The sequence below is a fragment of the Thamnophis sirtalis genome, unplaced genomic scaffold (assembly GCF_051295495.1).
Source record: "Thamnophis sirtalis isolate CommonGarterSnake01/CBP01778 unplaced genomic scaffold, rThaSir2_p1.2 scaffold_5, whole genome shotgun sequence".
NCBI classification, from domain to species: domain Eukaryota; kingdom Metazoa; phylum Chordata; class Lepidosauria; order Squamata; family Natricidae; genus Thamnophis; species Thamnophis sirtalis.
The window spans coordinates 88,126,797-88,153,591 of NW_028261385.1; the positions used below are offsets into that span (position 1 = coordinate 88,126,797).

General features: G+C 38.3%; 1 protein-coding gene across 4 annotated transcripts in view; it reads left to right on the forward strand.

The window, feature by feature from the left end:
- Positions 1–26,795, forward strand: part of LPAR1 (lysophosphatidic acid receptor 1) — a 76,409-nt gene that overhangs the window by 11,870 nt on the left and 37,744 nt on the right. For 2 of the 4 annotated variants that reach the window (XM_014060203.2, XM_087716151.1), the window contains exon 2: positions 19,995–20,169. The exons of 1 other annotated variant lie outside the window; for it this stretch is intronic. In XM_014060203.2, the coding sequence (XP_013915678.2) occupies positions 20,110–20,169 (60 nt within the window). In that variant the 5' untranslated portion in view covers positions 19,995–20,109. Of the gene's footprint in view, positions 1–18,224; positions 18,383–19,994; positions 20,170–26,795 lie in introns of all 4 variants that reach the window. One more of the 4 variants, XM_087716150.1, reaches the window with a different exon arrangement.

Here is a 26,795-nt window from a genome sequence, read left to right on the forward strand (position 1 = left end):
TCCAAATTTCAGTGTTATCCACTTTTTCCTGGTTTTATACCAGCTTATCTGACACTAAAGCAAAGCTGTGTTTTCTTCCAAGAGTTAATGGCTCTTGACTCATACTGGCTCTAAACATCAGCATTCTGTTCCTCATGTCTGTCTATATGCAATGTAGCAACATGCAACCACCATTGAAACTATTGATAAGGGCATCATTGCAGAAAATCATGCACTTTTGCTCCATATCTATCTTTTCATCTTCACAGATTACAAAATATCTTTTTTTAAAACAGAGGGGGGGTGGACTTTGAAGCTGGAAAGTTTTTTTTCCATATAGCATTTATTCAGATCTGTAGTAATACCCACAACATGAACTAAAACTGTGAAATAAGAAAGGCTACTAGAAGTGTGAGAAAGATTTTTTGTGTGCATTCTGTAGCAGTTTATAATTCTGGATTGCTCTGCAAGCTGCATTCAAGCAAACTGAGATATAGGTCTCCTTCTGATGGGAAAGGGAAGGGGCAGGTAGAATCTAAGTTTCTGTTCTTTCCATGTATTTTTACAACAATGCATGGGAGCTTAGTAGAAGCTGCAAAGGAATAAACTCTAGTGTCCAGCTACTCAGCTATGCCTTAGAGCCGTGATGGCAAACCTATGGCATGTGTGGGCACGCCAGCCATCACCAGCTGCTCTCTTCCAGGTTCTGATGTGCACATGCATGCCGGCCAGCTGATTTTCACACGAAGACCAGCTGGCCGGTGTACATGCACACAACGGAACCCGGAAGAGAGCAGCTGGCCAGTGCGCCTGCACGCAATGGAGCCTGGAAGAGGGAGCTGGCCGCCACGCTCATGCACATCGGCCAGCTGCTCTCTTTAGGGTTCTGGTGTGCGCTCACACTCCAGCTTCCACACTCGGTGCTGAAAAAGTTAACCATCATGGCTTGAGATGTCCATATATTTTCTTTTCATGTTCCAGTTGCATGTTGTTTTCCTTCCTCAATTGTTGCATATTTTTATATGCTATAAACTCTGGTTTATTGACATGCTTCTTTTTGTGATACAGGTAATGGAACTAATCTCTGAACATTAGACTGCCAATCTAGAGATCATAAAATATAGGCCTTATGCTTCAATTATCACTTAAGAGCACATTAAATAAAAATATGAAATGCTATAATAAGTATTTCAATCAGTATTTTGTGAAAGTCTTTTGCTTAACTGCATTCCAGTGAACAATGCCCTTTTTCTGATTGAGCAATAAAGCATCTATTTAGGAGTCATTGAAGCTATATTTAGAACTAAGGTTGCTCTATGAATGCAAATCATAGTAAAGTTGTAAAAAGTGCTTAATAAATTTAAAGAAATACAAGAGTGCTTGTTGACTTTAAAAATGAGTTATTTGAAACTTTTTGGCATGCTATTATATTTGAATGGAAGGGTGTAATAGTGTAATCTTGGTGCCTGACCAGAGAAATGTCATTACAGGTAGCCTTTCACTGACAACCACAATAGGAACCAAAATTTTGGTCATAAATCATTGTAGTCGTAAGTCAAGTCAGCCCCAATTTTAAGACAATTTTTATGGTGCTTGTTAAGTGTCGTTAGGATCATGAAGCAAATCCAAATTCCCCAATGGGCACTTTTTGCCTGAATTCAGCAAATCATGATCAGGTAAACTACAAGGTGTCAAATGTGGATAGGCACCAATTATTCAGAAAATGAGAACTATCAGAATCTAAACAATCAGATAACAAACCATCTTACACGATTGATGTTTAGAAAGCTGGTCTAAGGCCTTCTTTGAACAGAAGTGAATGGTTTAACATGAACCTGGATTTTTTTTATGGCCAAATGCCAGCACAGAACAATAGAATATATTAAAAGAATATAATATGATGAAAAGGGGCAGACATCTGGGTAGGGGATGGTTTTATATTTCCCACCAAGAAAATACCAGAATAAAAGATTTTTATGCCCTGAATAGACTAATTTGTGTAGTGTTTGAGGAAGTACTTTATATGTTGGTCCACTGGCAATTTGAGACTCTGCCTGTATCACTTTGCACCGTGCATCCCTCATGTACTGTTTAATGAGTAATATTGCATGATCATGGCCCCAGCTTGTCATGAAGCTGTTTCCCCAGTTGGTCATTCTATCAAATCCTCAACCACAGCAAAATCAAGCAGTGGCCCTGTGTTTCTAGAAGAAGGACAAACCCAACAATTCGATATTAAATGCCAAAAAGGGCAGAGATCTTAATCCTAATAGTATGGAAAAGATAAAACTGGCCTCCTTTCAAGTTCTCACTCTTTTCTTGTCACATGAGTTGTTTATACTGAGCTATTTGCCTGAAGAGCTCCTGGGCCTAAAAGATTCTGGACTGGATCAATAAATCATACAGTGAACAGTAACATTATTTGTGTGTGTCCTGCAAATGAATTGCTGAAAGGTATTCAGAAAACTTCATGATCAGGTGGGGTTACTCCAGTCTCCTTTTTTATTCTAATGAATGTGTTTTAGGATTTTATTTAATCAAAATATGTGCACTGATGACAAAACTTTAAGAATAATTGCCTGGGGTATTTCATTGATTAATCAAAATCAATGCCAGATGCCATCAAAATGGTCCTGATTTCTAGCAACCACAGAGATTTCTTTATATTTCATATTTCTAAACCACCCATCTCCCTTAAAGATGGGCTCCATTATGTTTCTAATCTGGTCTTTTAGTTCTTCCAGTGGTGGACTCATTGTTACCCTGAGTCCATTCATCTTGCTGCTGATTATCCTCTTCTTTTCTTTCCTTTCCTTCCATCTTTCCCAACATTAGAGGCTACTATAGAGAACTAGATCTTATAATGTATCTGAATTATAGCTAATTTGAGCTTGATGATTTCTGAGGCTGTCGGCCTGATCATTTGTTATCTCCAATGAAAATTCGACATTGATTTGTTTCATGAGCCATTTGCTTGTTTTCTTGCCTGTCTTTTAGAAGTCTTTTCCAACATATTGAAAGTTTCAGTATGTTTCCTATCATGCCTCATGAAAATCCAATCTGGTGCATTACTTACTATATATTTTATAAATTGAAGATAATTCATTAACAGAATATTTTATATGGCCGTTAAGCAATGTTCCCTCTAAGCTGCACGGCTGCATGGCGGCGCACATGACAAGAAAACACCATGCAGCAGTTTCCAACTGCCGCGCAGTGATTTTTAATGTCACAGCGTGCTAAGATCGTGCGTGTGGCACCACCTCACTCAGGGCAGGGGGCCACCGTGGGTCCGTCCTTCCTTCCTTCTTTCCTCCCTTCCTTCTTTCCTCCCTTCCTTCTTTCCTCTCTCCCTTCCTTCCTTCCTTCTTTCCTTCCTTCCTTCCTTCGGGATGGGAGTGGCTTTCCAAGTTTCACCCTCTCCCCTCTCCTCCTGATCACCGCCCACCATCCCTTGGTGAAAGCCTCATCTTCACTCAGCGGAGCTGGCTGGCCAGCCCGAGTGCGCAAGGCAGGCGCCCACAGACACGCCCAGCCTGGACAGTTACCCCCCATTCCTTGAGTGGGTGTGGAAAGTGCAGCCCCCTCCCCAGCGAAAGCCATGCAATATTTAGCATGTTGAGATCTCTCCAAGCCACTGGGGGTCTTTCTCTCCCCTTCCCCTCTACCCAGCGAAAAAATGCAGGTGTTCAGGCATGAAAATGTGCCGCTCAAACACTATACTTTTCCGCGCACACTGGAAAAAAAATTAGAGGGAACATTGCTGTTACCTGGATTTTAAATGCGATTTGGAGGACATACAAATGTGTGTGTAGCTCCTTTCAGGAATATTTTAAACCAAAAAGATTTTTCCAGAATAACTGCGTTAATATAATCCTAGATTTTGTATGTGCACCTGTTCAAAATCCAAATCACATTTTGCCTTTCAAATCAAGATCACTGCATAGTGCAGTGCATAGCCTTCAATTTTATAGTTAAATTCAATTCTTAGAATTTATCAGTTGACTTACTCCCAGATAGCTAAGAATAAGAATGGCAAACCACTTTCAAAATCTTCCCCAGAAAACTGCATGGACTAGTCCAGGAAATTGCCATGAGTCAACAACGACTCAAAGGTACAGACACAAAAATAAATAGAGTGTTAGTTGGCATAGCTATTATCTTAATTTAAGGTATTAGTTTAGCCCAGTACTTTTTTATTTGCCATAGCTTTCTGCAACTCAGAGCCTTCTAGATTTAATGAAGCTAAACATCTAAGAATTCTCACCTATGCCATGAGATGTGTTTACTTTAATAACAAAGAAATAGTGTGCAAATTTTTGGGAGGAAACATATCTAACTAGGCAACGGAGCTATTCCTCTTGAAATATGATATTCTGGAATAAAGTATATTGAAAGTTATACTGTAGATTTTTTTCCCCTTACATTATTTTAAGATACGGGTAGTCCTTAACTTATGACCACAATGAGTCCAAAATTTCTGTTGCTAAGTGAGACAGTTGTTAAGTGAATTTTGCCCCATTTGAAAACCTTTCTTGACACAGCTGTTAAGTGAATCACTGCAGTTGTTAAGTTAGTAACATGACTGTTAAGTGAATCTGGCTTCCCCATTGACCTTGCTTGTCAGAAGGTTGCAAAAAATAATCACATGACCCTGAGACGCTGCAACTGTCATAAATATTGTGTTGAATGTCTGAATTTTGATCATGTGACCATGGGAATACTGTAACAGTAAGTGTAAAAAATAGTCATTAGTCACTTTTTTCAGTGCTGTTGTAACTTTGAACGGTGACTAAATGAACTACTGTAAGCCAAGGACAACCTGTACAAAGGGTGGATTCCTATGTAAAAGTTAACTCCACCTGAGTTGGTCCCAGATCTGTGTATATATGTGACTGGAGTCTCACTTTTGCAATTGGAAGACTTTTGAATTTGGGCATTTGAATACTGAAATTGAAGATGTGAGAAATTGTCTCAAAAATGTTAATTATGATGATCATTCATCATTTTTTCAACTTCTTAGTAAAAAGTTACAAGTTCCAATTTAATATACATAGTAGTCATCATTTGAAAGATTAATAAAAGTAAGCAAAACACTTCAAATTATTATAAATGGTGAAAGCAAAATGTTAAAGGATTTTAAATATTTAAATCTGACTAAACCATAAAAGTATTTTGAAGTAAATTATTGAAATACCAACATACTGAGCAAAATACTGAGTATACATTTGTGTTTGTGTATGTATGTATGTGTGTGTGTATGTATGTATGTATGTATTATGTATGTATGTACGTATGTATATACGTACATACATACATTGGTTCGATTCCCAGTAAGGGTATGGCTAGCTGATGAGAGCTAAATAGCTTGAAATAGATCTATACTAGTCTCCCTTTATTTATTTTATTTATTTATCAGCACAAATACAACACACACACACACACACACACACACACACACACACACATATCTATCTATATCTATCTATCTATCTCTATCTATCTATCTATCTATCTATCTATCTATACATATATATATATCAGCACAAATACAACAAAATGTAACAAAAAGGCAACAGTAAAAATATTGGGTTTCTGTCTGGATGGTCTCTTGTGACGAGCCGAAGGACAGAGAATGGAAGTAGTGATCTTCCTCCCATATTTGGGCATACTGGGGGTTGTAAAAATCTAATATATATATATATATAGATAGTTAGATAGTTAGATAGATGTATGTATGTATGTATGTATGTATGTATGTATGTATGTATGTATGTATGTCAGTCAGCCTCTGTTTTGGTTATTTGCTTACGGCTGCTTTGCTATGCTTGCTTACTATCGGCTGCCATAGGAACGGGGAGGCATGGTATTGGGGAAGGGGATAATATTGTACTGGAGGAGTCTTGTTCTCACCATCTTCTGTGCATGCTGGTGGCTGATGTTTGGAATTGGTCAAGGACAACCATCTCACATACCAACTGGATGAGGCTGTTTGAAGATGCACCCCACATGACATCTTATGGAGTTGCAGACTGGACAATGGGTTGGGGAATTGGGGGGAGGTGCTAGGTAAATGTTTGATCTGAGCCTTTCTGGCTCAGATCTTGCTTTCCTTTTAGCTGCTTTCACTTCATATCTAGTAAAAGTACTTTATCTCTATTAACATGGAGTTGAGGTTTTTCTTTCTTGTATATTGAAGGAGGCATGCCTGACAATATAGATGTTATGATGACCACCAAGAGACCTAACAGGAAACATAAAACCATGTAGAAAGCATAGAAGGTTTTGTATATCTGTGCAGGGGAGTTAAATTAGAGTATTTCCCTGGGTAGAATAATAGCAACTAGGAAAAATTAATTGCAACCCTCTAGGAAATTTTAGAGTTCCGCCTGGCAATAAAAAAAGCAAATGTGATTGTCTTCAGAACAGGTGGAGCTTCTATTAGCAAATAGAATTATGAGACTATGAGGCACAAGATGCTGTATAAAGGAGTTTCATATTCTTCCAGAACTCAGAGATATGATCACTCTACAAAAAGGATGTTGTTTATACCCTGCATCCAGTTTGACTGAAGGCAAGAATTAAAGCTAGCTAAAGAGAAGTCCATAAAATGCATTGGGCAGGTAATATTGATTTTTTTTTAAAATTACAAGTGTAAAGGATTTCCTGTTCGTGTTTTGCCAGTACTCATTTACCAAATTAGTTTATATCCAAACTAGAAAAAGTTTTTTTTAATTTCTTATTTTATCTCAAGAGCTATATTTGGTTTGCAATCACTGTAGCATTATTTTCATTTTCAATCTTTATTGATAACTTTAAAAAAAGGAAACCTCAAAATGCCGAGATAAGGGGAAATCTTGGTTTGGTCTTAAAATGTTGTAACTTATTCCGAAAATGTTACTAAACCAAAAACCTCTTCAGTGTTTTGGTCTGCTTTGTTTTCTGACACTTACAGAGTCTGAAAAGATGTCTTGGCTTTTTTTCTTTCTTTCTTTCAAATAAAATAGAAAGAGGTAAGATGATACTGAAGAAGTTACTGTAAAGAACTCTAAGCATTTCTGGAAATTGCAGTAGTAATAGCTGTCAATCAGTTAATTGTTTTTTGAAAATCATTTACGGTCCAGGTCTGATTATTAAATGTCAAGTTTGTATAAAAGCTTCCCCCCCCCCCCCCAGGGGTTAGCATAATGTCTTTTTGTAGCCAACAACACTCAAAGCAGACTCTCCCACTCATTTCCCAGCATTATTTTCCAGAATTTAACTGAAGATTAAGGTAAAATGCTCTTCTAGCCATAGGGAGCGGGAAAAAGAAATATCAACAAGAATCATTCTTAAATGTTAACAGGTGCTATGCCACAATAATTATACTTAATTGAAGCTTTTTTAAAGTGGTATAATCATACTTCCTATAGTATTTGATTTATGGTACCTATCATAAATTATATTCAGGATTTCATCTGACATCCTCAATTCCAAGTTTCCAATAATGTATAATTTGTGTTTTTAGTTTAAGCATATACTCCAGATTAAACTACAAAAACTCACACACACACCTTTTTTTTTAGAAAATTGCATACCAATTGTCCATGTTTTACATCATTTTTAAATTTTATTTTATTAGAGCTGTTTTTTCATCCGTGGGCCAAGGCCACATAAATTGATATCATTCCCACTTGAAGAAAACCTGACCTCAATTTGCACCTCTGTATACAAAAATCTAGTGTTGTATGAATGAAACAGATTCATTTTTGATCCGTAATGTGAGAGACAAATTATTTTATTCTTTCAAACAATTGCACTTACCTCCTGCTAGTGTTTGGTTCTCTGCTTGTGGCATACTGTATCACATTGTGGATTTCATAAAATAAAACCTATGAAATAAATATGACCTATATATTACAATTATTACACAAGAAGTGCTTAGGCTTTGCTTTTGATTTCATTATTCTGTATTGGCATGGATTTTCATAAAATGTGTGAATTCGGAACAGTCATTTTTATTTAAATAGGGAAGAAACCCCTAAATTTCACCATAAGAAAGATTTCAACCATATGTGAACTACTACTGGATAATATGGGCAACCTTAATGTTGCTCTCCTTTATATGAACCTGCCTTTAAGCTGGATGGTTTTGCAGGGGAAAAATATTGTGCCATAAAAAGATTCAAAACCAGCCCTCCCCAAATAATGTTACATGCTTGATATGCATTCAGAAATGTTACATATGTGCATGCACAGCATATGCCCTCATATGTTGGTATGGATACATTAAAAACAGTTGCATTCGTACAAATTAAAAACAGCTGCATTAGTACAAATACTAAAGTGGATTCCAGTACGTTTGTGTATGTAAATAAAAACAGCAGTGATATGCACTATTTTTTATTTTTTTATTAATCAAATTTATATGGTTGCGCTTCTGATGGAAAGTGATTCTGTGCTCTCTGTTCTGGGTTTCTTAATTTCAAAAATATAATTTCATTGTTTCAAATGATTTAATGGACTTATTCCCAAGTAAAGATATGCTTTAATCCTTTATATGCAGTTATTTAGTGAGAACATTCATTGCAGGGAGCTGCTTACATAGAATGCAGTTTTTCTTGTCTCCTTCCTTCCTTCCTTCCTTCCTTCCTTCCTTCCTTCCTTCCTTCCTTCCTTCCTTCCTTTCTTTCTTTCTGTGTTTTTTTTAAAGGTACTTCCTTATCCAACTCTCTTTTGCTACCTGGGTAGAATTATAAAGTACAGTAAATCAATAAACATCAGTAAAGGATTGGCAGAAAACCATAGCCACTTCAAAGTTCTTTATAACTATATACATAAATGTTGACAGTTGGATTTCAGTGAACTCTGCGGAGAAATATTTTTATCAATGTAAAAGCATAGTGGGCATATCTTTGAATGTCAAGGTATCTGGCATGACAGTATTTAAGAAATAGAAATATTAATGATATAAATATCAATACTATTGGGCTTAGATCACTTGTGGCTACGTAGGGATTCTAGGCTGATCTCACTTTTAACTTTTAACTAGGAGAAGGAGTGGCAGGACCTGGCGGCAGAGTTAAAAGAGGGATCAGTCTAAAATCTCTTACACTGCCACAACCAGACAAAGCCCAACCCCCTCTTGAATTCTATTGACCCTTATCTAACTCCAAGCAGGTGCTAACTGTTAGTTGAGAAGATTCCTGTGCATAGGCTATGTAGCAATAAATACATTTTATTTAATTGGACTTTCACATGTGGATCTGATCTTTTGTGCCTAGCGTGCCCTTTTGTGTCATTTCAAAACTCCTCCATGCATAAGAAAGCAATCTTCCGTTTAGGTCGAATATAGCCCATCAGTTCTTGCCATTTGCTTCACTGAGAACAATCCTCAGGTCTATAGCCATCTTAAAAGTACAGAGGTAGTTATAGAATAGCCTTTATTGTCATTGTGCATCATATATACAACAAAATTGGTTGGTTATCTTTTAAAAATAATTTGTAAAAGCTACTCTACATTGTAAAAAAAAAAGTCTGGGCTAGCGTGGGGAATCTTAGGGGAACGGGCCACTTTGCTTTCCAGTTCCAGTCCTGGCCCTCTCACTGTCTGTCTGTCTATCCTATCTACCTAGCTATCTTTCTTTTCCTCTTTGAAATTGTCCATCTCCTTCATAGATTGACTCTGGGCCGTATGCTAGTAAACAATATTAAAACAGTATTTGAAATTTATAATTTAAAAAGGCAAGGATGGATTAAAATTAATATTATAGGTGTTTTTAACACCTTTCCGAAAGGCCAGAAGACTGGAGTCCATATTTATCTATCTTGTACCTTGTAATAATAAAATAATTCAGCCTCAAAATGTATTGTTAAAATTTTTTAAATTGCAAGCTGTCATAGGCAGGTCACTTCTTTTTGCCAAGTACAGGAACTAGAAAATGCTGTGATAGTCAGATGACATGTTCTGCCTTATACTGTCAATTACAAAAAAGTATTAGTATTAGCATGGAAGAAATTATTTTTTTCCAGGTTCACAATTCTTTCAAGCCCTAGGATAAAACTTTGTCTTTGTAACTTCCATAATTGCATTTCAAGTGAAAAACAAATATTAACATCCAAACACTCAATAAGTTCATTTAGAAATGCCTTTAATGGTCAGGCTAGAAGCTTCATAAAGCTTCTCTTGACCACAAGTTGGCTTCATTGTGATATTTTGTAAGAGGAGAATTAAAACAAATGAATTATCAGTCTTTCCATTATTTCAGTGCTTCCATTAGTGTTTTGTTTTCCTGAAGTTGTGTTTTCAAATTGTAAAAGTAATTTAAAACTTCAGGAAAACAAAACATAAAAAATGTATTGATTCATTAGTCCTGGAACATACAGTACTAATTGTACATTAATTGCTCCCCTGTGTCCATATTTGCAGAACTGCACTATCCATACCATAGATTGAGCCTGGTAGATTCCCAGATGAGTCTATTAACTCTGAAAAGGGTTATTGCTTTACTGCTGACATATATTGTAGATTGTCAACTTTATATATGTTAAGTCTATATGATACAGGCTTGACATAAACTTATTTTTTAAACTGATTTTTAAATCTAAAAGTTCAAAATCTTAATTCCTTTGAGATGTAGACTTGTAATTCCTTTGATTCTTTTGTACACTTAGATCTAGCACAGGAGATTATATACATACATACATATATATATATATATATATATATATATATATATATATATATATATATATATATGCATACACATATACATATACATACATACACATATACATACACACACACACAGTATATATATATGTGTGTGTGTGTATGTATATGTGTATGTATGTATATATACATATATATATACTGTGTATATATATGTGTGTGTGTATGTATGTGTATGTATGTGTATGTATGTATGTGTGTGTGTATAAAGATTACTTTATTCAAAGGAAAACAAATCCTAATAATACATGTAGTCCAAACGCTAGAACTAACCTAAAATAGCTGTTCTGCTCCTCAATTACAAGTTGGTTTGTTTATCTACGTCACTAGAAATTTTTAGTGCACATGTGGGCTACACTTCCATTTTGGGAAGAGGAAGGACCAGATCAGTTTCCAGAAAGACAGGAATCCTGTATCATTTGACTGGAAGTGAAATTGCTGACTTGGCATCTATTATTGAGTGAGTCGAGTCGTATAGAATTGGCTCAACTGTGCCGACCTCGGTTCTTGCAAATAATAGTTTGCCTTATTTACCACTCTAACTAGTTGCTAAAACTTATTTCCTTTCTCTCAGATGAACCGCAGTGACATTTTGACCTTCTCAATGATCTCTCTTGTGTTAAAAGGAAGTGAGTCATCAGTAAAAAGCAATTGGGAATCACTGGTTTCTTTTTGAAATATTGTTTAATTACCTATTTAATTTTATTACCTATATCTTAACTGATGCTCTTTTCTGAAAATGGGGAAAAGGACCCATTTAGGTGATCCTTATGGGATCTGATAAGTTTTTGAATGCTTTAAGGAAATTTTTCCTGAATCACTGATGAGAATTAGGGGCAGTGCACAAACTATTATTGAATCACTTATGGATGGATGCCTATGATGTGAGGTGCCAAGAGCCCCTGTTTTGTCCCAATGCTATCTAAAATTCATAATATTTATAATGAAACAATTAGATGTGATTGTTAGGAATTTTGGGGCTGCATGTAAACAATATGCAGATGACACAGCTCCATTTCTCTACCTTATCTAAATCAGAAGAAATGGTGCATGTCATGAACAAATGCCTGGAAACATTGATGGGCTGGATAAGGGCCAATAAACCCCAATATAGGTAGTCCTTAACTTATGACCATAATTGAGCCCCAGGTTTCTGTTGCTAAGCAAGATAGTTAAGTGAGCTGTGTCCCATTTTACGACCTTTCTTGTTGCTGTTGTTAAGTGAATCTGTGCAGTAGTTGTTAGTAGCACAGTTGTTGAATCTGCCTTCCCCATTGACTTTGCTTGTCAGAAACTCGCAAAAGGTGATCATATGACTCTGGGATACAACAACTGTCATAAATATGAGTCAGTTACCAAGTGCCTGAATTTTAATTGACCATGCTACAATAGTCATAAGTGTGAAAAATGGTCATGTAACTTTTTTTCAGTGCTGTTATAAGTTCAAACAGTCACTAAATGAATTGTTATAAATCAAGGACTTCAAGGGTTTGTAATTCCTGGGTCTGAAAATTCTAAATAGAGCTACATTCTTCAAGAAGTAGTTAGTCTGAGGGTGCTCCTTTGCGTCAGCATTGTCAGGCTGGCTAGAAATATTTACTTTCAAGTTATTTGTGCCCAAAAAGGGAATAGTCAACATACAATCTGCCTAGCTAAATCTATTCATCTCTTATTTAGACTACTGCAGTGCATTTTATGTGGATTGTCGTTGAGTTTCATCCAGAAGCTGCAAAAAGTTTACAGGCGAAGCAGCCCAACTATGCCTGTGTTGGCAGAAAGCTGGCTAGGTATGGGAACCCGATGCGAAGAAGCCAATATCCACGCAGGATTGAGGAAAGGCAAAACTCTTTCATTTCTGTACAGTTTCACATCCAAGAAGCATGTCAGAAATCAGGCACAGTTATTTTTATACAATTTACTACAGCATGGGTGTCAAACTTGCAACGTCACGTTGCCGTCATGTGACATATCGCAATGTTTTTCCTTTCAAGGAGCTGGGGTGGGTGTGGCCTGCATATGACGCATCCGGCTTGCGGACCACCAGTTTGACACCCCTGTACTACAGGAAACAAAAGTAAGAGAATTAGTGACTGGTTACCAAGTTACATGATGGTCGCACATGCGTACAAAGCAGAGCCATTCTATAATTCTCCATTAATTATATATTATCATATACTGTAAGTTAATTATTTCTGGCTGTATTCTTTACTACAGGTAGTCCTTGACGTATGACCACAATTGAGCCCAACATTTCTGTTGCTAAGTGAATTTTCTTAACGTTGTTAGCATCGACTTTGCTTGTCGAAAAGTCACAGGAGGTGATCAAGTGACCCTGGGGGGACACTGCAGCCATTATAAATATGAACCAATTGCCAATCAGTATACAAATTTAGGTCACAGGACCAAGGGAATGCTGCAATGGTCTTAACTGTGAAAAATGTCAAGTGTAGTAAGAACTCATAACTCACTTTTTTCCAATGCAGTTGTAACTTTGAACCATCACTAAATGAACTGTTGTAAGTCGAAGACGACCTATACACACAATGAACTTTGCTTACCTCCAGACCTTGGTTTGGGCATTCCTAACCACTGCTTAAGCTAAATATAAAGTCACCTTCCTTAGTAATGAATTCATTTGCAAGGTTGTCTTACAATAGCTGAGTGTCAAAACCACAACCTGTTAGTTAGCCTATGTAGAAGACATTTGTGGTCAGCCCTACGATGTGTTTCTGGTTGACTTCTCTAGCTCTTGTCAAAAGAATGCTACAGAAATGGTACTTCTTGCAAGAAAAAGCATAACTAACAACTCTGCTGAAGTTAACTCATAATTTACCAAAGCCTCTAATTACTTATTGAGAAGTTAAGACCCTCAAACCAAAGGGGTATCATACCTATAAGTAAAAACTAGGTGAATTTCTATTCTTCCTATACATGTTATATTTGTGGAAATAACTCCAATTAGCTACAGAGCCGGAGTCAAGGTTTTGGTTATGATGCTGGATAACTTGTAACCAGACTACCTGCCAACTTGCTTTTTTTGTTTGTTACAGCCCTAGTTAGTTACTGAGCTAATCAGGGTTCTGTCACGTGTAGTAAGAATCACTGACTACCCCAGTAGCTGCTTATAAGTTGTCTCTGTGGTGGTATCCATGATTTGTTCTCTGAAATTCAGGAGCTGCCAGATATATTTCCTCTTGGGTACCTTTTACATCCTGGCCTTCCGTGTATGAATAGTGGAAGATTGCTTCCATTTTCCCTAATCATCTTAAATGCATTTCTTTGACTATGGTTGATATTGTTTAACACTGCTTTATGAATTGTATTATTGAATTATATATTTTATTGGTGTTTTTACCGTAAGCTGTTTTAAGATGTTGCTTGAGATTGCAAGCAGTATATACTAGATGGTGATGATATTGATGATGGGTGATATGATGGACAGGTGGAATTGGGGAGACTGATCAAGGCAGGATTTTCCATTTTCTTCTGTTTTAGTTGTGTTTTGTCCCCCCTCCCTCCCCCCTCTCTTTCTCTCGTTTTTTCATTCTCATTCTTTTGAGGTAATTTTAAATTTTACATTATAATTTTAATATGTGAAATCACAAAAATATTTAAGCTACAGCAGGGGTCCCTAGCCCCCGGTCTGTGGACCAGCACTAGTCTGCAGCATGCCAGAAACTGGTCCACACAAACAAGTGAAGCCTCATCTACAGAATGCAGGCAGCACACAAAACCATGTCCCTTCCAGTCCGCGAAATAAACCTCTCTCCACAGAACTGGTCTCTGGTGCCTCAAAGGTTGGTGGCCACTCGGCTACAGGAAACAGGACTTAGAGGGTGGCCTTAAGACTTCATATTCTCTTTCTTTGGTCTAAAGCAGGAGTGTCAAACTCAAGGCCCATGGGCCGGATCTGGCCCATGGGGTGCTTAGATCTGGCCCACTGGACCACTCTGGAAACACCGAAGGACCGGCCTGCAGTGCCTCTGCTAGCAAAAACGGAGCTCGAGAGGGCCATGTGCAGCTCCCCCTGAGCTCCATTTTCACTGGCAGAGGGTTGCAGGAGGCCATTACATCTGAAAACAGAGCTTGTGACGGTCATGTGTGCCCCTCCCCAAGCTCTGTTTTAGCTGATAGAAGGTTTCAAGAGGCCGTTGCAGCTGAAAATGGAGCTCGGGTGCCTGTTTTCGCTAGCAGAGCACTCGGTCCACCATAGGCACCCTGACACAAGTGATGTCAAACTGACCACGCTCACCTTGACCCCCGAAGGTCAAATACAACCCTGATGCGGCCCTCCATGAAATCAAGTTTGACACCCCTGCTCTAGAGGAAAATAGGTTTGGTATCCAAATTCAGAAGGGATTACAAATTTGAGTAGAAAATATAAACTATATATTTGTCTTAAAAATTAAGATACGATATCCGTAAAGTTTATTCCAGGAAAATGTAAATGAAGTAAACAAAATATATCTAAAATTGTTACTTGCCTTGTCAGGATCCCATAGAGTAATTCTGTCCATAGAACCCAGTTTTCATTTGGAGTCACTTTCCATTTCTTTAGTTTATGGCACATGCAGAGTATTTGAAAAAAGAGGGATTGTTCTCTGCCTCTGGCATAAGTAAGAATACCTATTATGGCTTTAACTCAGAACATTTCCTGCACAGAAAATATTTATTCACTTTGCAGTATACTTTGAAAGCAATCAGAAATACCTGCCCTATGTGCAAATATATCTGCAATGTGATAGACAGAGTCCTCTTTCTGCAGGGCACCTTGTGCATAACCAAGGACTTGGGAAAGTTTTTCCAGACATAAAAGTCTGGCCTTCTTTGACTTTTGTGCAACATGAAGGACAGAATGAAGGAATTTCTCCCATCCTGCTAGGACTGGCCATATAATCAGTGTTTTATTGATAATCTGCCAAGTGTGCTGTTCAATGTACAGGAACTCTTCACAAAATTGTACAAGTAATCCATCACTTACAACAGCTCGTTTAGTGACTCTTCAAAGTTGCAACATCACTGGAAAAAGTGATTTATCACCATTTTTCACACTCATGACCATTGAAGCAACCCCTTGGTCACATCAGTAGTGGGTTCCTACCGGATCGCACTGGTTCGGTAGAACCGGTTCATCAAATCTACCGAACCGGTTAGAAGAGGTTCCACCAGTGGACCCAGAAGTAAGTTCCGGAACACCTGCCCTGGCCCTGTCGCTCGCTCGCTTGCCCCCGCCTGTCCGAAAGCTGCTCCATTGCTTACTCTCCCTGCCTGTCTTTACTATCCTAGCCCCACCCACCACTCACTGATTGGCTGGCTCACCAATGGCCCCACCCGCCACTAAGAACCCTATCTAAACCCACTTACCTTTTTTCCTGCTTGGCTCTCTATTGCTGCCTGCCGACTCTGAGGAGGTAAGTAAGCTGCAACTAAGCGCAGGGCAGGAGGGCAGTGGCAGGCCATCTGGAGTGGCCTGCCACAGCCCTGAACTATAAACGAGTCCAGTGACCTTTTACAACCTTGCAAGGATCCCAGGCTCGCTTATACTGCAGGGCCACATGGCCACCAGAAAGCAGGGGGTGGGGGCGGCGGGGGGAGCTTATGCAGCACGGCTGGTGTCTTTGACAAGTTCAGGGACCTCACAAGGCCTTTGCAAGGTCACTGGACTTGTCTAAGATGCCTGCCCGCTAGAAAGCGTGGGGGTGGGGGCGGGAGCTTACGCGACACGGCCAGTCTCCTAGGACCTTCTAGGATGACCGTCTGTCTTCCCGTGCTCAGAAAAGCAACTCCAGGAAGGTTCTTTAGTGGCGGCATGCGTCCTAGAACCTGCCTGCTAGCAAAGGACTTAGCCGGGCTTCTTTTTCTGAGCACGGTGAGACGGACAGGATTTTGTGCCATCTGTCTCCCTGTGCTCAGAAAAGCAACTCCGGGAAGGCACTTTGGTGGCGGCAGGCATCCTAGAACCTGCCTGCTAGCAAAGGATTTAGCTGGGTTTCCTTTTCTGAGCACGGGGAGACGGATGGTATTTTGTGCCATCTGTCTCCCCGTGCTCAGAAAAGCAACTCCAGGAAGATCCTTTGGTGGCGGCAGGCATCCTAGAACCTGCCTGCTAGCAAAGGACTTATCCGGGCTTCCTTTTCTGAGCACGGGGAGACGGACGGTATTTTGCGCCTGCCGCACCACATCCTCAAGCCCTCCCGTGCCGCGTTCTGCTGGAGCCAGATGGCAGCGGCAACAACAGAAGGTGCCTCGGCTGGGACTCGGTCTACCCCGGTCTCGCGGGTTGCTCTAAGGTTTGGTAGCAATGTCTCTATAGTAATGCCGCAGCTGCGGGGCTCTTTGAACGGGAAGCTACACGTCGGCAGCAACAGCTCCCAAGCAGCCGCCTGGTCCCTCTTGTTGCTCGTGTCTCTCTGCGCTGTTCGGCTTCCTCTTTTGTAGTCTACCTTTTTTCGCCCCCCTTTTCCCTCCAGCTTTCTGTTCAAGGAGCAGTTTCCTGCCAAGCGGGAGCCCCCAGATAACAAAATGTGATGAACGCTGCTAGGGAAACCTCTTAAATGTGTGTGTGCGCGACAGAGAGACAGAGAGAGACGGAGTGTGAGAGAGTGAGAGATGTTCCCATAGCCAACTAGGGAAATATCACATCTTATCCACTCGAAAAGGGGGAAAAGAAGGTGTCTTAGACTACCGTAGTTTGAATGGGCAGTTATCAAACAACGTCTAGAAACCAGCAACGTATAGTAGTAGTAGTACAGTACCGAGGATGAGAAAGGGAGAGAGAAAAGCATGCGAGTGAGCGGATGAGATCAATGAGAATTTTTTTTAAAGGCAACAGACCTGAAAGTCCTATTTATAATTTGATTCGGAGATTTGCGAGCCGCTTTTATGGATGGTTAAGAGGCTTTCTGGCTTCTTGCCTCTGATGATATGTAAATCCCCACACTTTTTTTAAATTTTCTTGTCTCCTGGTGCTTTCTGAAACAAGTCAGGGAGGTGGTGAACTGTACAAACATTTCATTGTGGTTATTGTCAGAATGCTCACAGTGTATCTCTTTATGTTGTTAAAAACATTTTTTTCAAATTGCATGTAACAAAATTTAAAAGGAATTGGGTCATCTTCTGGTTTTAAAAAAAAGATTTTGGAGGAAAACTGTTGTCCTACAATGCTCTACAAACTCTTTGTCTTTTGCATTTCTGATGTAAGTTCTATTTGGTGTAAGTACTACTTTTTTAGATCTCTGTCAAATACATGATAAATATTCGAAGCCTTCTTGATTTTAATTGTCAATTTATTCATTCCTGCACATTCTAATATTTATTTATTTTCATATCTTTGTTTTTTCCACTGTTGTGCAAACACTATTCCACATGTGTAAAATTAAATATGTATTTATTCCCTTTGAAATACAAGTAGTAAGTAGTAAGCTACTTACCTTCTGTAAATAGCTCTTTTATTGTTTTGTGTACTTATTTTAATCTTATTTAAGTAGTAAGTGCACAAAATAATAAATTTCCTTTTTATATCTTTTTTTTGTAGATCATCCATTGGGGCAAAGAATTCAGTAACATCGTCTTGGCCACTCCCATCCGGTCACATGACCAGCAAGCCACTCCCACCCAGTCACATGGCCGGCAACCACTCCCACCCAGTCACATGGCCGGCAAGCCACTCCCACAAAGCAGGCCACACCCAGAGTAGGTTCCAAAAAGCTTTGAAACCGACCACTGGGTCACATAATCAAAATTCAGACAATGTGCTGTTCAGATAGATATGGAACTTTTAAAGTTTATTTTAAAATGTATCAATAAAACATATATTTTAAAAAAGTTAATTCAGACACTTGGCAACTGACTCATATTTAGGACGGTTGCAGTGTCCCAGGGTCATGTCCCAGGGTTCGATAGAAGTTTTGCTAACTTCTGTCAAGCAAAGTAAATGGGGAATTCAGATTCACTTTACAACCATGTTAGTAACTTATCAACTGCAGTGATTCACAACTGTGGCAAGAAAGGTTATAAAATGAGGCAAAAATAGTCCCACTTAGCAACATAAATTTTGGGCTCAGTTGTGGTCATAACTCAAGGACTACTTGCATAACCTTCTGGTGCTTTTTTAAATAAAGATGCAGACCCCTTCCACACATAAGACCTATCCTAAAACCAGCTGAATACAAATATAGGCATTTGCACAGAAGTTGGAAGTATTGGAATTCTCCAGTCCTTCTCCCTATAAGATCCCTGATCAGCTCCCAAATCTTCACCGATACCTAGAGGACTTTGTTGAATGAAATAAAGTAAGATACAAGGAAGTTTTAGGGATGCCTAACAGTTTTGATCATGAAAGATGCCTACAATGAGTTTGGGAAAGTTCCACTCTAAACCACCCCACTACATTAAAAGCCAGGACTTGGATTCAGGAGGACCTACTATATAATGTGAAAGTATATGGCACATCTAGATAGATAACACTTCAAATCATGAAATAAGTGGCATCTGATGGGAATTAGGATCATATTCCCTCCTTCTCTTCATCTGAACTTGGAAATAAAAGTTTAAAAGCTGCTGCTTCTAATTAGTGGCAAACTATAGGTTCCTATTACATATAAATGCAGCAAACTATGCTTCCCCAACTAACGTTTGTTGCATTTAAAGACAATAGGAAAATATGTATTGCTAATGAGGAACAGAAACAGTCTAATCTCTTCCCCCATTGAGGAAGGAAGGAAGGAAGGAAGGAAGGAAGGAAGGAAGGAAGGAAGGAAGGAAGGAAGGAAGGAAGGAAGGAAGGAAGGAAGGAAGGAAGGAAGGAGTATGCAAGATCAGGGCTACAATGTTTCTTCCCACTCTTCTAGTCTGTGGTTTGGGATAAGAACATTTAGCAACTCTACATTTTTCAGTAGGCAAAAGGACAAATATATATTTAACCTGCACAAAAGTTTCTAAACATTTTTAGGATTCTGGAGGCAGTGCTACCATTAAGGCTAACCTACAGCTTAGAAACTTTTGCTTGAATGCGCTTCCTAATTCTGCAGAAATTCAAATCAATGAATTTTTTTAAAATGGTTTTTGAAACATTATTTTAGTTTGCAACTTGTGATATATAATTTATAAACAAAAGAATATATTGTCAATGTAAAAACTGTTGAAAGCTGTATGTGTTTTTCTATATTAACATTTTGTATTATGCACTGAAAGATGTGTATGTTCTTATGCTTTTTGTTAAATGATTATTCATCTAAAAAGGTTGTTTTATTGAGAATTGTCTTTAATGTCTCCTAAGGTTTTAAAGTCTAATTCTGTCTTATAGGGATAAAAAGCAGCATGACTAAGAACTGATCAAGAATCTCAAGAATTTATTCATAACACTGAAGCATAAAAGGCAGAAGGTTCTTTTAAAAAGTAATTAATTTTGCTGTGTAAATATGGCAGATCCTTCAGCGGAAGTACCTTTTTTTATGATGACGCAGCCAGAAATAATTGAAGTAAGTTGAAAAAGTTCTAAACTTAACTGTGCCCTTTCATATACAACTTTAATGCCTACAAACTGTCAGACTTCAGATATCTCAGATTTTATGTTATAAGAACATGTGATTTCCTTATGGCCCGAATGGCCAGTAAATTAGTAAGGATCTATTAATAGCAATCGCATTTAGACTTATATATTGCTTCATAGTGCTTTGAAACCCTCTCTAAGCGGTTTATAGAGTCAGCATATTGCCTCCCACAATCTGGATCCTGATTTTACCAACCTCAGAAGGATAGAAAGCTGAGTCAACCTTGAGCCAGTCACAATAAAACTGCTGGCAGTGCAGTATGTTAGCCTGCAATACTTTATTCTAACCACTGCACCCCCATTGCTCTTTCATTCAAATGATTGTGCTGAATTTCTATTTAAAAAAAAAATTAAGAGATTTTGCTATGAGGGAGCAATAGAGGTCGGAAGATATAATTGTGACTGCTGTGGATGAGATGCAAATCCTTTTGAAAGCAAACAAAAACACAACTAGAGAAACTTCTGAGATTGTAGAATTTGAAACGTCTTTTATTTTCTTCTCATTTCAACACATGGAGTAAGTGGTGGTTCAAGACATAAGTTATATCCAATAGGATGCTTGAATTGTTTTCATACCTAGCTTGTCCTCGGTAATGTGTCATTAAAGAGATCGTTGTTTGCATTGTCACAGCATTCTATTTACACAATGGTTTTATATGTGAATATGATCAAGGAAAATCTAGCCAGCAAGGAAAACCTTAGGGCAGGGCTGTCAAACTCCTGGCCTGATACATCATGTAACACCGTTATGACAATGTGAGTTTAACACCCCTGCCTTAGGGCAAATCTACACAACCTCCTTGTTCTGGAGTGAGAACAGACTACTGTCTTTTTCTCAAAAAATGTCTGCAGGACTCTGCCTATATCTCAGTGTTGTCCCCCAGCTAAAGCAGATCAAAGATGGTTTAAGATGCAATATTCTAAAAGTGTTTATTGAATATATTACCTGAGGAATCTGCATGTAGGCAATGAAGATTGTATTGATGTGCTTTGGGGAAGCAACCAGGGGTGGGATTGAAAAATGTTAACAACTGGTTCTCTGGGTGGGCGTGGCCATGGTGGGTGTGGCTTACTCGGCCTCCTGCATCACAGTGGGAGAGCGTTTTCACCCTCCCAAGGCTCCGCAGGCTTTCCTTGAGCCTCCAGGAGGGCGAAAATTGCCTTCCCCAGGCTCCAGAGGGCCTCTGGAAGCTGGAAACGGGCCCACTTCCAGAACTTCCAGGAGGCCTGTTTTTCGCTCTTCCAGAGTATCTGTGTGGGCTCTGAATTTACCTGGCCAAAATGGGTCACATAGAGACTCCTGGGAGGGGCGGAGTGGGGTGGGCAGGACCAGCCAGTCATTTTTTATTACCAGTTCTGTGAACCAGATGTAAAATTAGCATCCAGTTTACCTGAACTGGTCTGAACTCCTGAAAGCAACCAGAAGTTTGCTGGCAATGTTGTGACTCTCAGTTCTGCTGGTTTCCTGGGATAACATCCTCTTCATTCTTTTCCCTGACTACGTTCCCTGTCCCATCAGGCTCTCCTTACGTTAAAGTGTAAAATACACATAAAATGTATGTGTATTTCATATCTGACATATTCCAAAACAATAAAAGTAGCTCGTACATTATATGTAAGAACACTAACTCTACAACATGAAGATTGTTTGTGACAAAAACAAATGGAAAAACTAATTCAATTTATTGAATAGCAGAAAATATGCATTAGAACCAAATGATGTATTTCTTAGTCCCTAGATTTCTAATAAAGATGCATTATCCACATACAGTAATGCAGTTGAAGCATGTGAGAGTTGGCATGTGCCTTCGAGATCGTCTAATCCAAACTCTTACTCAGACTAACTGAAGCACCCAGGACTGGTGGCCTTTGTTTACACACCTGTACAAAGAAGACTCTGTTGCATTGTAGAACAGTTTTATTGTCAGAGAATTATTCATCATGTCCAATGAAATCTATTCCATTGTAATTTAAACTCATTGCTTTTTGTCTTGTCTCCTCAACACTCTGTGGTTTCACTGTGTTGCAGTGGTTAAAGAGTGAGACTGGCACTGGAGAGACCCAGATTTTAATACACTGAAATTAGCTGAGTGGCTATGGGCCAGTCACCTCTCTCAAACAAACCTACTTCACAAAGTTGTTATGTGGTGGGGAGGGAAATGGAGGATGGAATGCAATGTTCAATGCTCTGAGCTCCTGAATGAAAGACGGGATACAGTCATACAAATAAATAAACAACTCTGACACAATTTGTCCCATCCTCTATATTAGAACCCTTCATATACTAGAAGACAACTGTCATATCACCCCACAGTCTTCTCTTCTCCAGACTTGAAATGCACAGTATTTCCAGCAGTCTCTTATAAATTTTCTTTCCAAGCCCCTTCTTGATTGCTTTCCTATAAAGGTAAAAGTTTCCCTCACACATATGTGCTAGTCCTTCCCAACTCCAGGGGGAGCTACCCATTTTCGTTTCAAAGCTGAAGAGCCAGTGCTGTCTGAAGACATCTCTGTGGTCATGTGGTCGGCATGATTAAATGCCAAAGGCTCACGGAACACTGTTACCTTCCCACCAAAGGTGGTCCCTATTTTTCTACTTGCATTTTTACATACTTTCAAACTGCTAGGTTGGCAGAAGCTGGGACGAGTAATGGGAGCTCACTCCCTTATGTGGCCCTAGGGATTCAAGCGCTGATCTGCTGACCTTTCTGATTGACAAGCTCAGCATCTTAGCCACTGAGCCACTGCATACCTTTCCTATAGACATCCTCAAATTTGTCAGCGTCCTTTCTAAAATGAAGTCAGTAGGAATAACATACTTTATAACCATTTTTGGGAACTTGAGCTTTTGGATAAGATTTTTGCAATAAATATTTTGGTATTTAAAGTATTGCATTATTATTTTTGACAGCCAGTTTGGAGTAGCGGTTAAGGAACCAGGCTAGAAACAAGGAGACTGTGTGTGCACAAATCCATCTAGGAGACTTTGGGCCAGTCTCTCTCTCTCAGCCCTAGCAAAGAGGCAATAACAAACCATTTTCTGGGACTTGTCCACTTGCAGGGACTTGTCCAGGAAGTCACTAAGGGTCAAGACTGAATTGAAGGTGCATGCATATGCACACACATACAAACACATACATAGATAGATACATGCATATAATTTCTCTTCCTTGAAAGTTCTCTATTATGGGTCAGGAGGATGTTATCATATTTTCTGCCTGGGTTTGTCTGCAGCACAAAATAATATTTTCATGGATACTGTATTCTTACACACATGATCTCAAGTGGATCCTCAGGCTGACATTCCTGAATCTTAGGGCATGTTTGCATATTCTTCACACATATTGCCATTCTTCTGCCCCCCCCCCCCCTTTGTGTCCTTTTGTATAAGTCATACTTTTCAGTCTTGGAATTTCATTTATAAACTTTGTCCCGGCAGCTTTCAGTAATACCTACTCAGTCATAATTTGCCTTTCAACAGTAAGACTTCTAATTCTTCCTGTTTATTCCTGATAAGTTATGCATTTGTGCCAAGGGACTGGACTCCCTGGGATACATTATTTGATTTATTCCTGATGGTAGTCACATGCTTGTGGCTCTGTTTCTCCATAATCTGCATATTCCTCCCAATCCCATTCTTAGTAGTCAGCAATCATAGGTGCTCCAACAATGGAGATTTTCAAGAAGAGATTGGTCAATCATTTGTCTGAAATGAATAGATTTTGCTGCTTGAGCAGAGGATTGATTAGAAGACCTCCAAGGCTCCTTCCAACTCTGCTATTCTGTTCTGTTATTCTGTCTGCTCTGTTCTGTTTTCTGTTCCTTACACAATTGATTTTAAAGCCCTATGGATTCAGTTTCCAAGGTACTTTCCAGACTGGTAGAATTCTTCCCAGTCTGGTGAGGTACAACTTAACTTGCTAGGAATCCCTCAGTGTGGAAATATATCCCAGCATCAAATATCCAAACGATTCCTGTCTACCTAGCTGCTAGACATCTCTCTTCTTGGGTCATGCTCTTTGTCCTGAAATTATAAAGAAAAAACATCTGGGTGTCCAGCTTCTTCGTCCTGTTGCCAATAATTTTGTTGGCTCTTGGAATGTCTTCATGGCTATAACTGGCCACGTCATTATTCCCACATGAATCAATAAGTCAGACAGAACTTTGAAAATAAAAGTGATTTCCTGTTCTTAACACTTTCATTGGCACACACAATAAATACTTCTGCTTTGACATTCGTTGAATGTTAATATTGAAGGTTTCTCCTCCGTACTTTTGCACTACAAAGACTAAAACCTCAAACATAAGATCTTAACATCCCATATCAATCAACGAACGACCTTGCCTAAAAACCCTCTTATCCCAAGGATAAAAAAAAGTATTGTATTTCCTCTGGGACCATAGTTTTAATGCTAAGTTAATAGCTAGTTTTTGTTTTGTTTCCCAAATAAATTTATTAACGATTCTTTGTCAATCTCACAAAAGTTTGTCTGGGACTAAAAGTAGCTCCATTTGAATTTTTTTTTAAATACCTTGGGTAATCATTTTAATAAGCATAACTGATATTAACCCAAGACAGTTTTAAATTTTTCTGCCTTTCAAAATATTGAATTTCTCTCTACAATTTGGTGTTACTATTTTCAAATGAATCTTTAATTGTCTGTCAAATATAGTCCCAAATGTTTTGTTGAATCTTTTGTTTAGTGACAACCTGACTCTTTCTGCACAAAGCTTTCTTTTTCTTGGAATAAGTGTCTTATCTTTATATTTACACACTCATATTATATCTTCAGAATTTACTGAAAGTTTTCTTTTAGTTAGCTGTTTATTGCATTTTGAAGCAACATCATGATGAAGAATGCATTGTCTACATAGCATTTTGATAAAAGAATGAATTTGGTTCTATAAATATACTAAACTAATTGATGGATTTTACATTTTATAATTGTGAACTTTTATTTGTTGAATTTTTTTTCTTTATCCAGTGCTCTTTCCTCTTTGTTCTCTATTGCAGTCGCTATTTATTCTGATCCTTAAATGGTTTAACAAAGAGATTATTAAACATTAAAAAGTCAGGCTATTGGTCTATTTAGTTCACTATATGGATGATGACTGATATTCCAGACAGAAGTTTTTCCAACTGTTCCTGGGGTTGCTGGCATTGAACCAGAAAGCTTCTACATAGCACATTCACTTTACTATTGCACTGTATCTCTTGGATAAAAAAAATAAGTAAATAAGCAAACTTGTGTAAGGTTTATGCACAAGCCACCAGACAGCTCAGTTTAACAGAACCCCAACAAGCAAGTATGCTATAACATCTCTATAATCTATAGGAATAAAAGGTTTGAAGTATCCTTTTCAGAATGTTTGCATTATACTTTGCATTATAAGTTATATCCATCTGTCTTTTCTTAACTCTGCCTAAAAAATATTCTGTTTTTCCCCTTTCTTAAAATGTATCTTTTTAAACTCTGTGTGTGTGTGTGTGTGTGTGTGTGTGTGTGTGTGTGTGTGTGTGTGTGTGTAGTAATTTCAGAATGCATAAATAGTAAGAAAGGTCAGCATTTTCTTCCATTTTTTTTTAATGAGTGGTTTGTGGAGGATTTAATCATAGTTTCCAACAGGGACAGTGGCTGTTTGTAATCATAGCTTCCAATGAGATCTGTGACCTTTTGCATAAGTTGTATCACTCCCCCCCCCTTTTTTTTTTTTTTACAGTAACACACATTCCCTTTGCTCTATGGATTGTCCAGTCTGGGAGTTGAAATACAGACATCTTACAGTTGCTGAAGTTGAGAAATACTGCTTTAGACAAAAAATTACACAATAGCAGGAATTATTAGAAAGGTTACAAAAAGAAACAGAATTGTAATATGGTATAATGCTCTCATAGTTTTGCTCATTTATTTCTTATTGAAATAATAAATGAACATCTAAATTGTACATTTATGCCAAGGGCTGAAGTTTTAGGAAGGTAGTGCAAAGTCTGGATGGACATGAAGATATAATGCAGGAAGCAGAATGGATATCAGAAACTGTGGTATTCATCTTGCCCCAAAATACAGTCTATAGCTCTCTAATTTCTGGTGGGCAGCAGTAGGAGAAACACACATTTCCAAAAAGAATAAGAAAAATATTTTAAGCCTAAAAGTTTAGCACATTAGCAGTCTCTAACACACAAATAACAGCTGTCTTTTTTTCTTATTGCATTTATGATAAAGCTTCAATCTGTATTATTAATAATTTTACAGAGTTTTAAAAACATAGAAAATAATGAGTGGTTTGCAAAAGAGACACTTATATAAAATGAGGTAAAAAGTAAAAAGCACAAGTTAACAGGAATGTAAAAAATACAAGCGAACATTATTTTAAAACAGAAGAAAAGACCTCGGTGTAGCGAAGAGATGGAGATATATAAATTTTACAGTTCCCAAATGAGGCTGAATGGCAGCAAGGGTCATTGTAATGATAACAGATATTTGCTCCTGACTCTCTCACAACCACCACCCATCTCCAACATAATTTATCTTGTAAGTTACATACCTCTATACT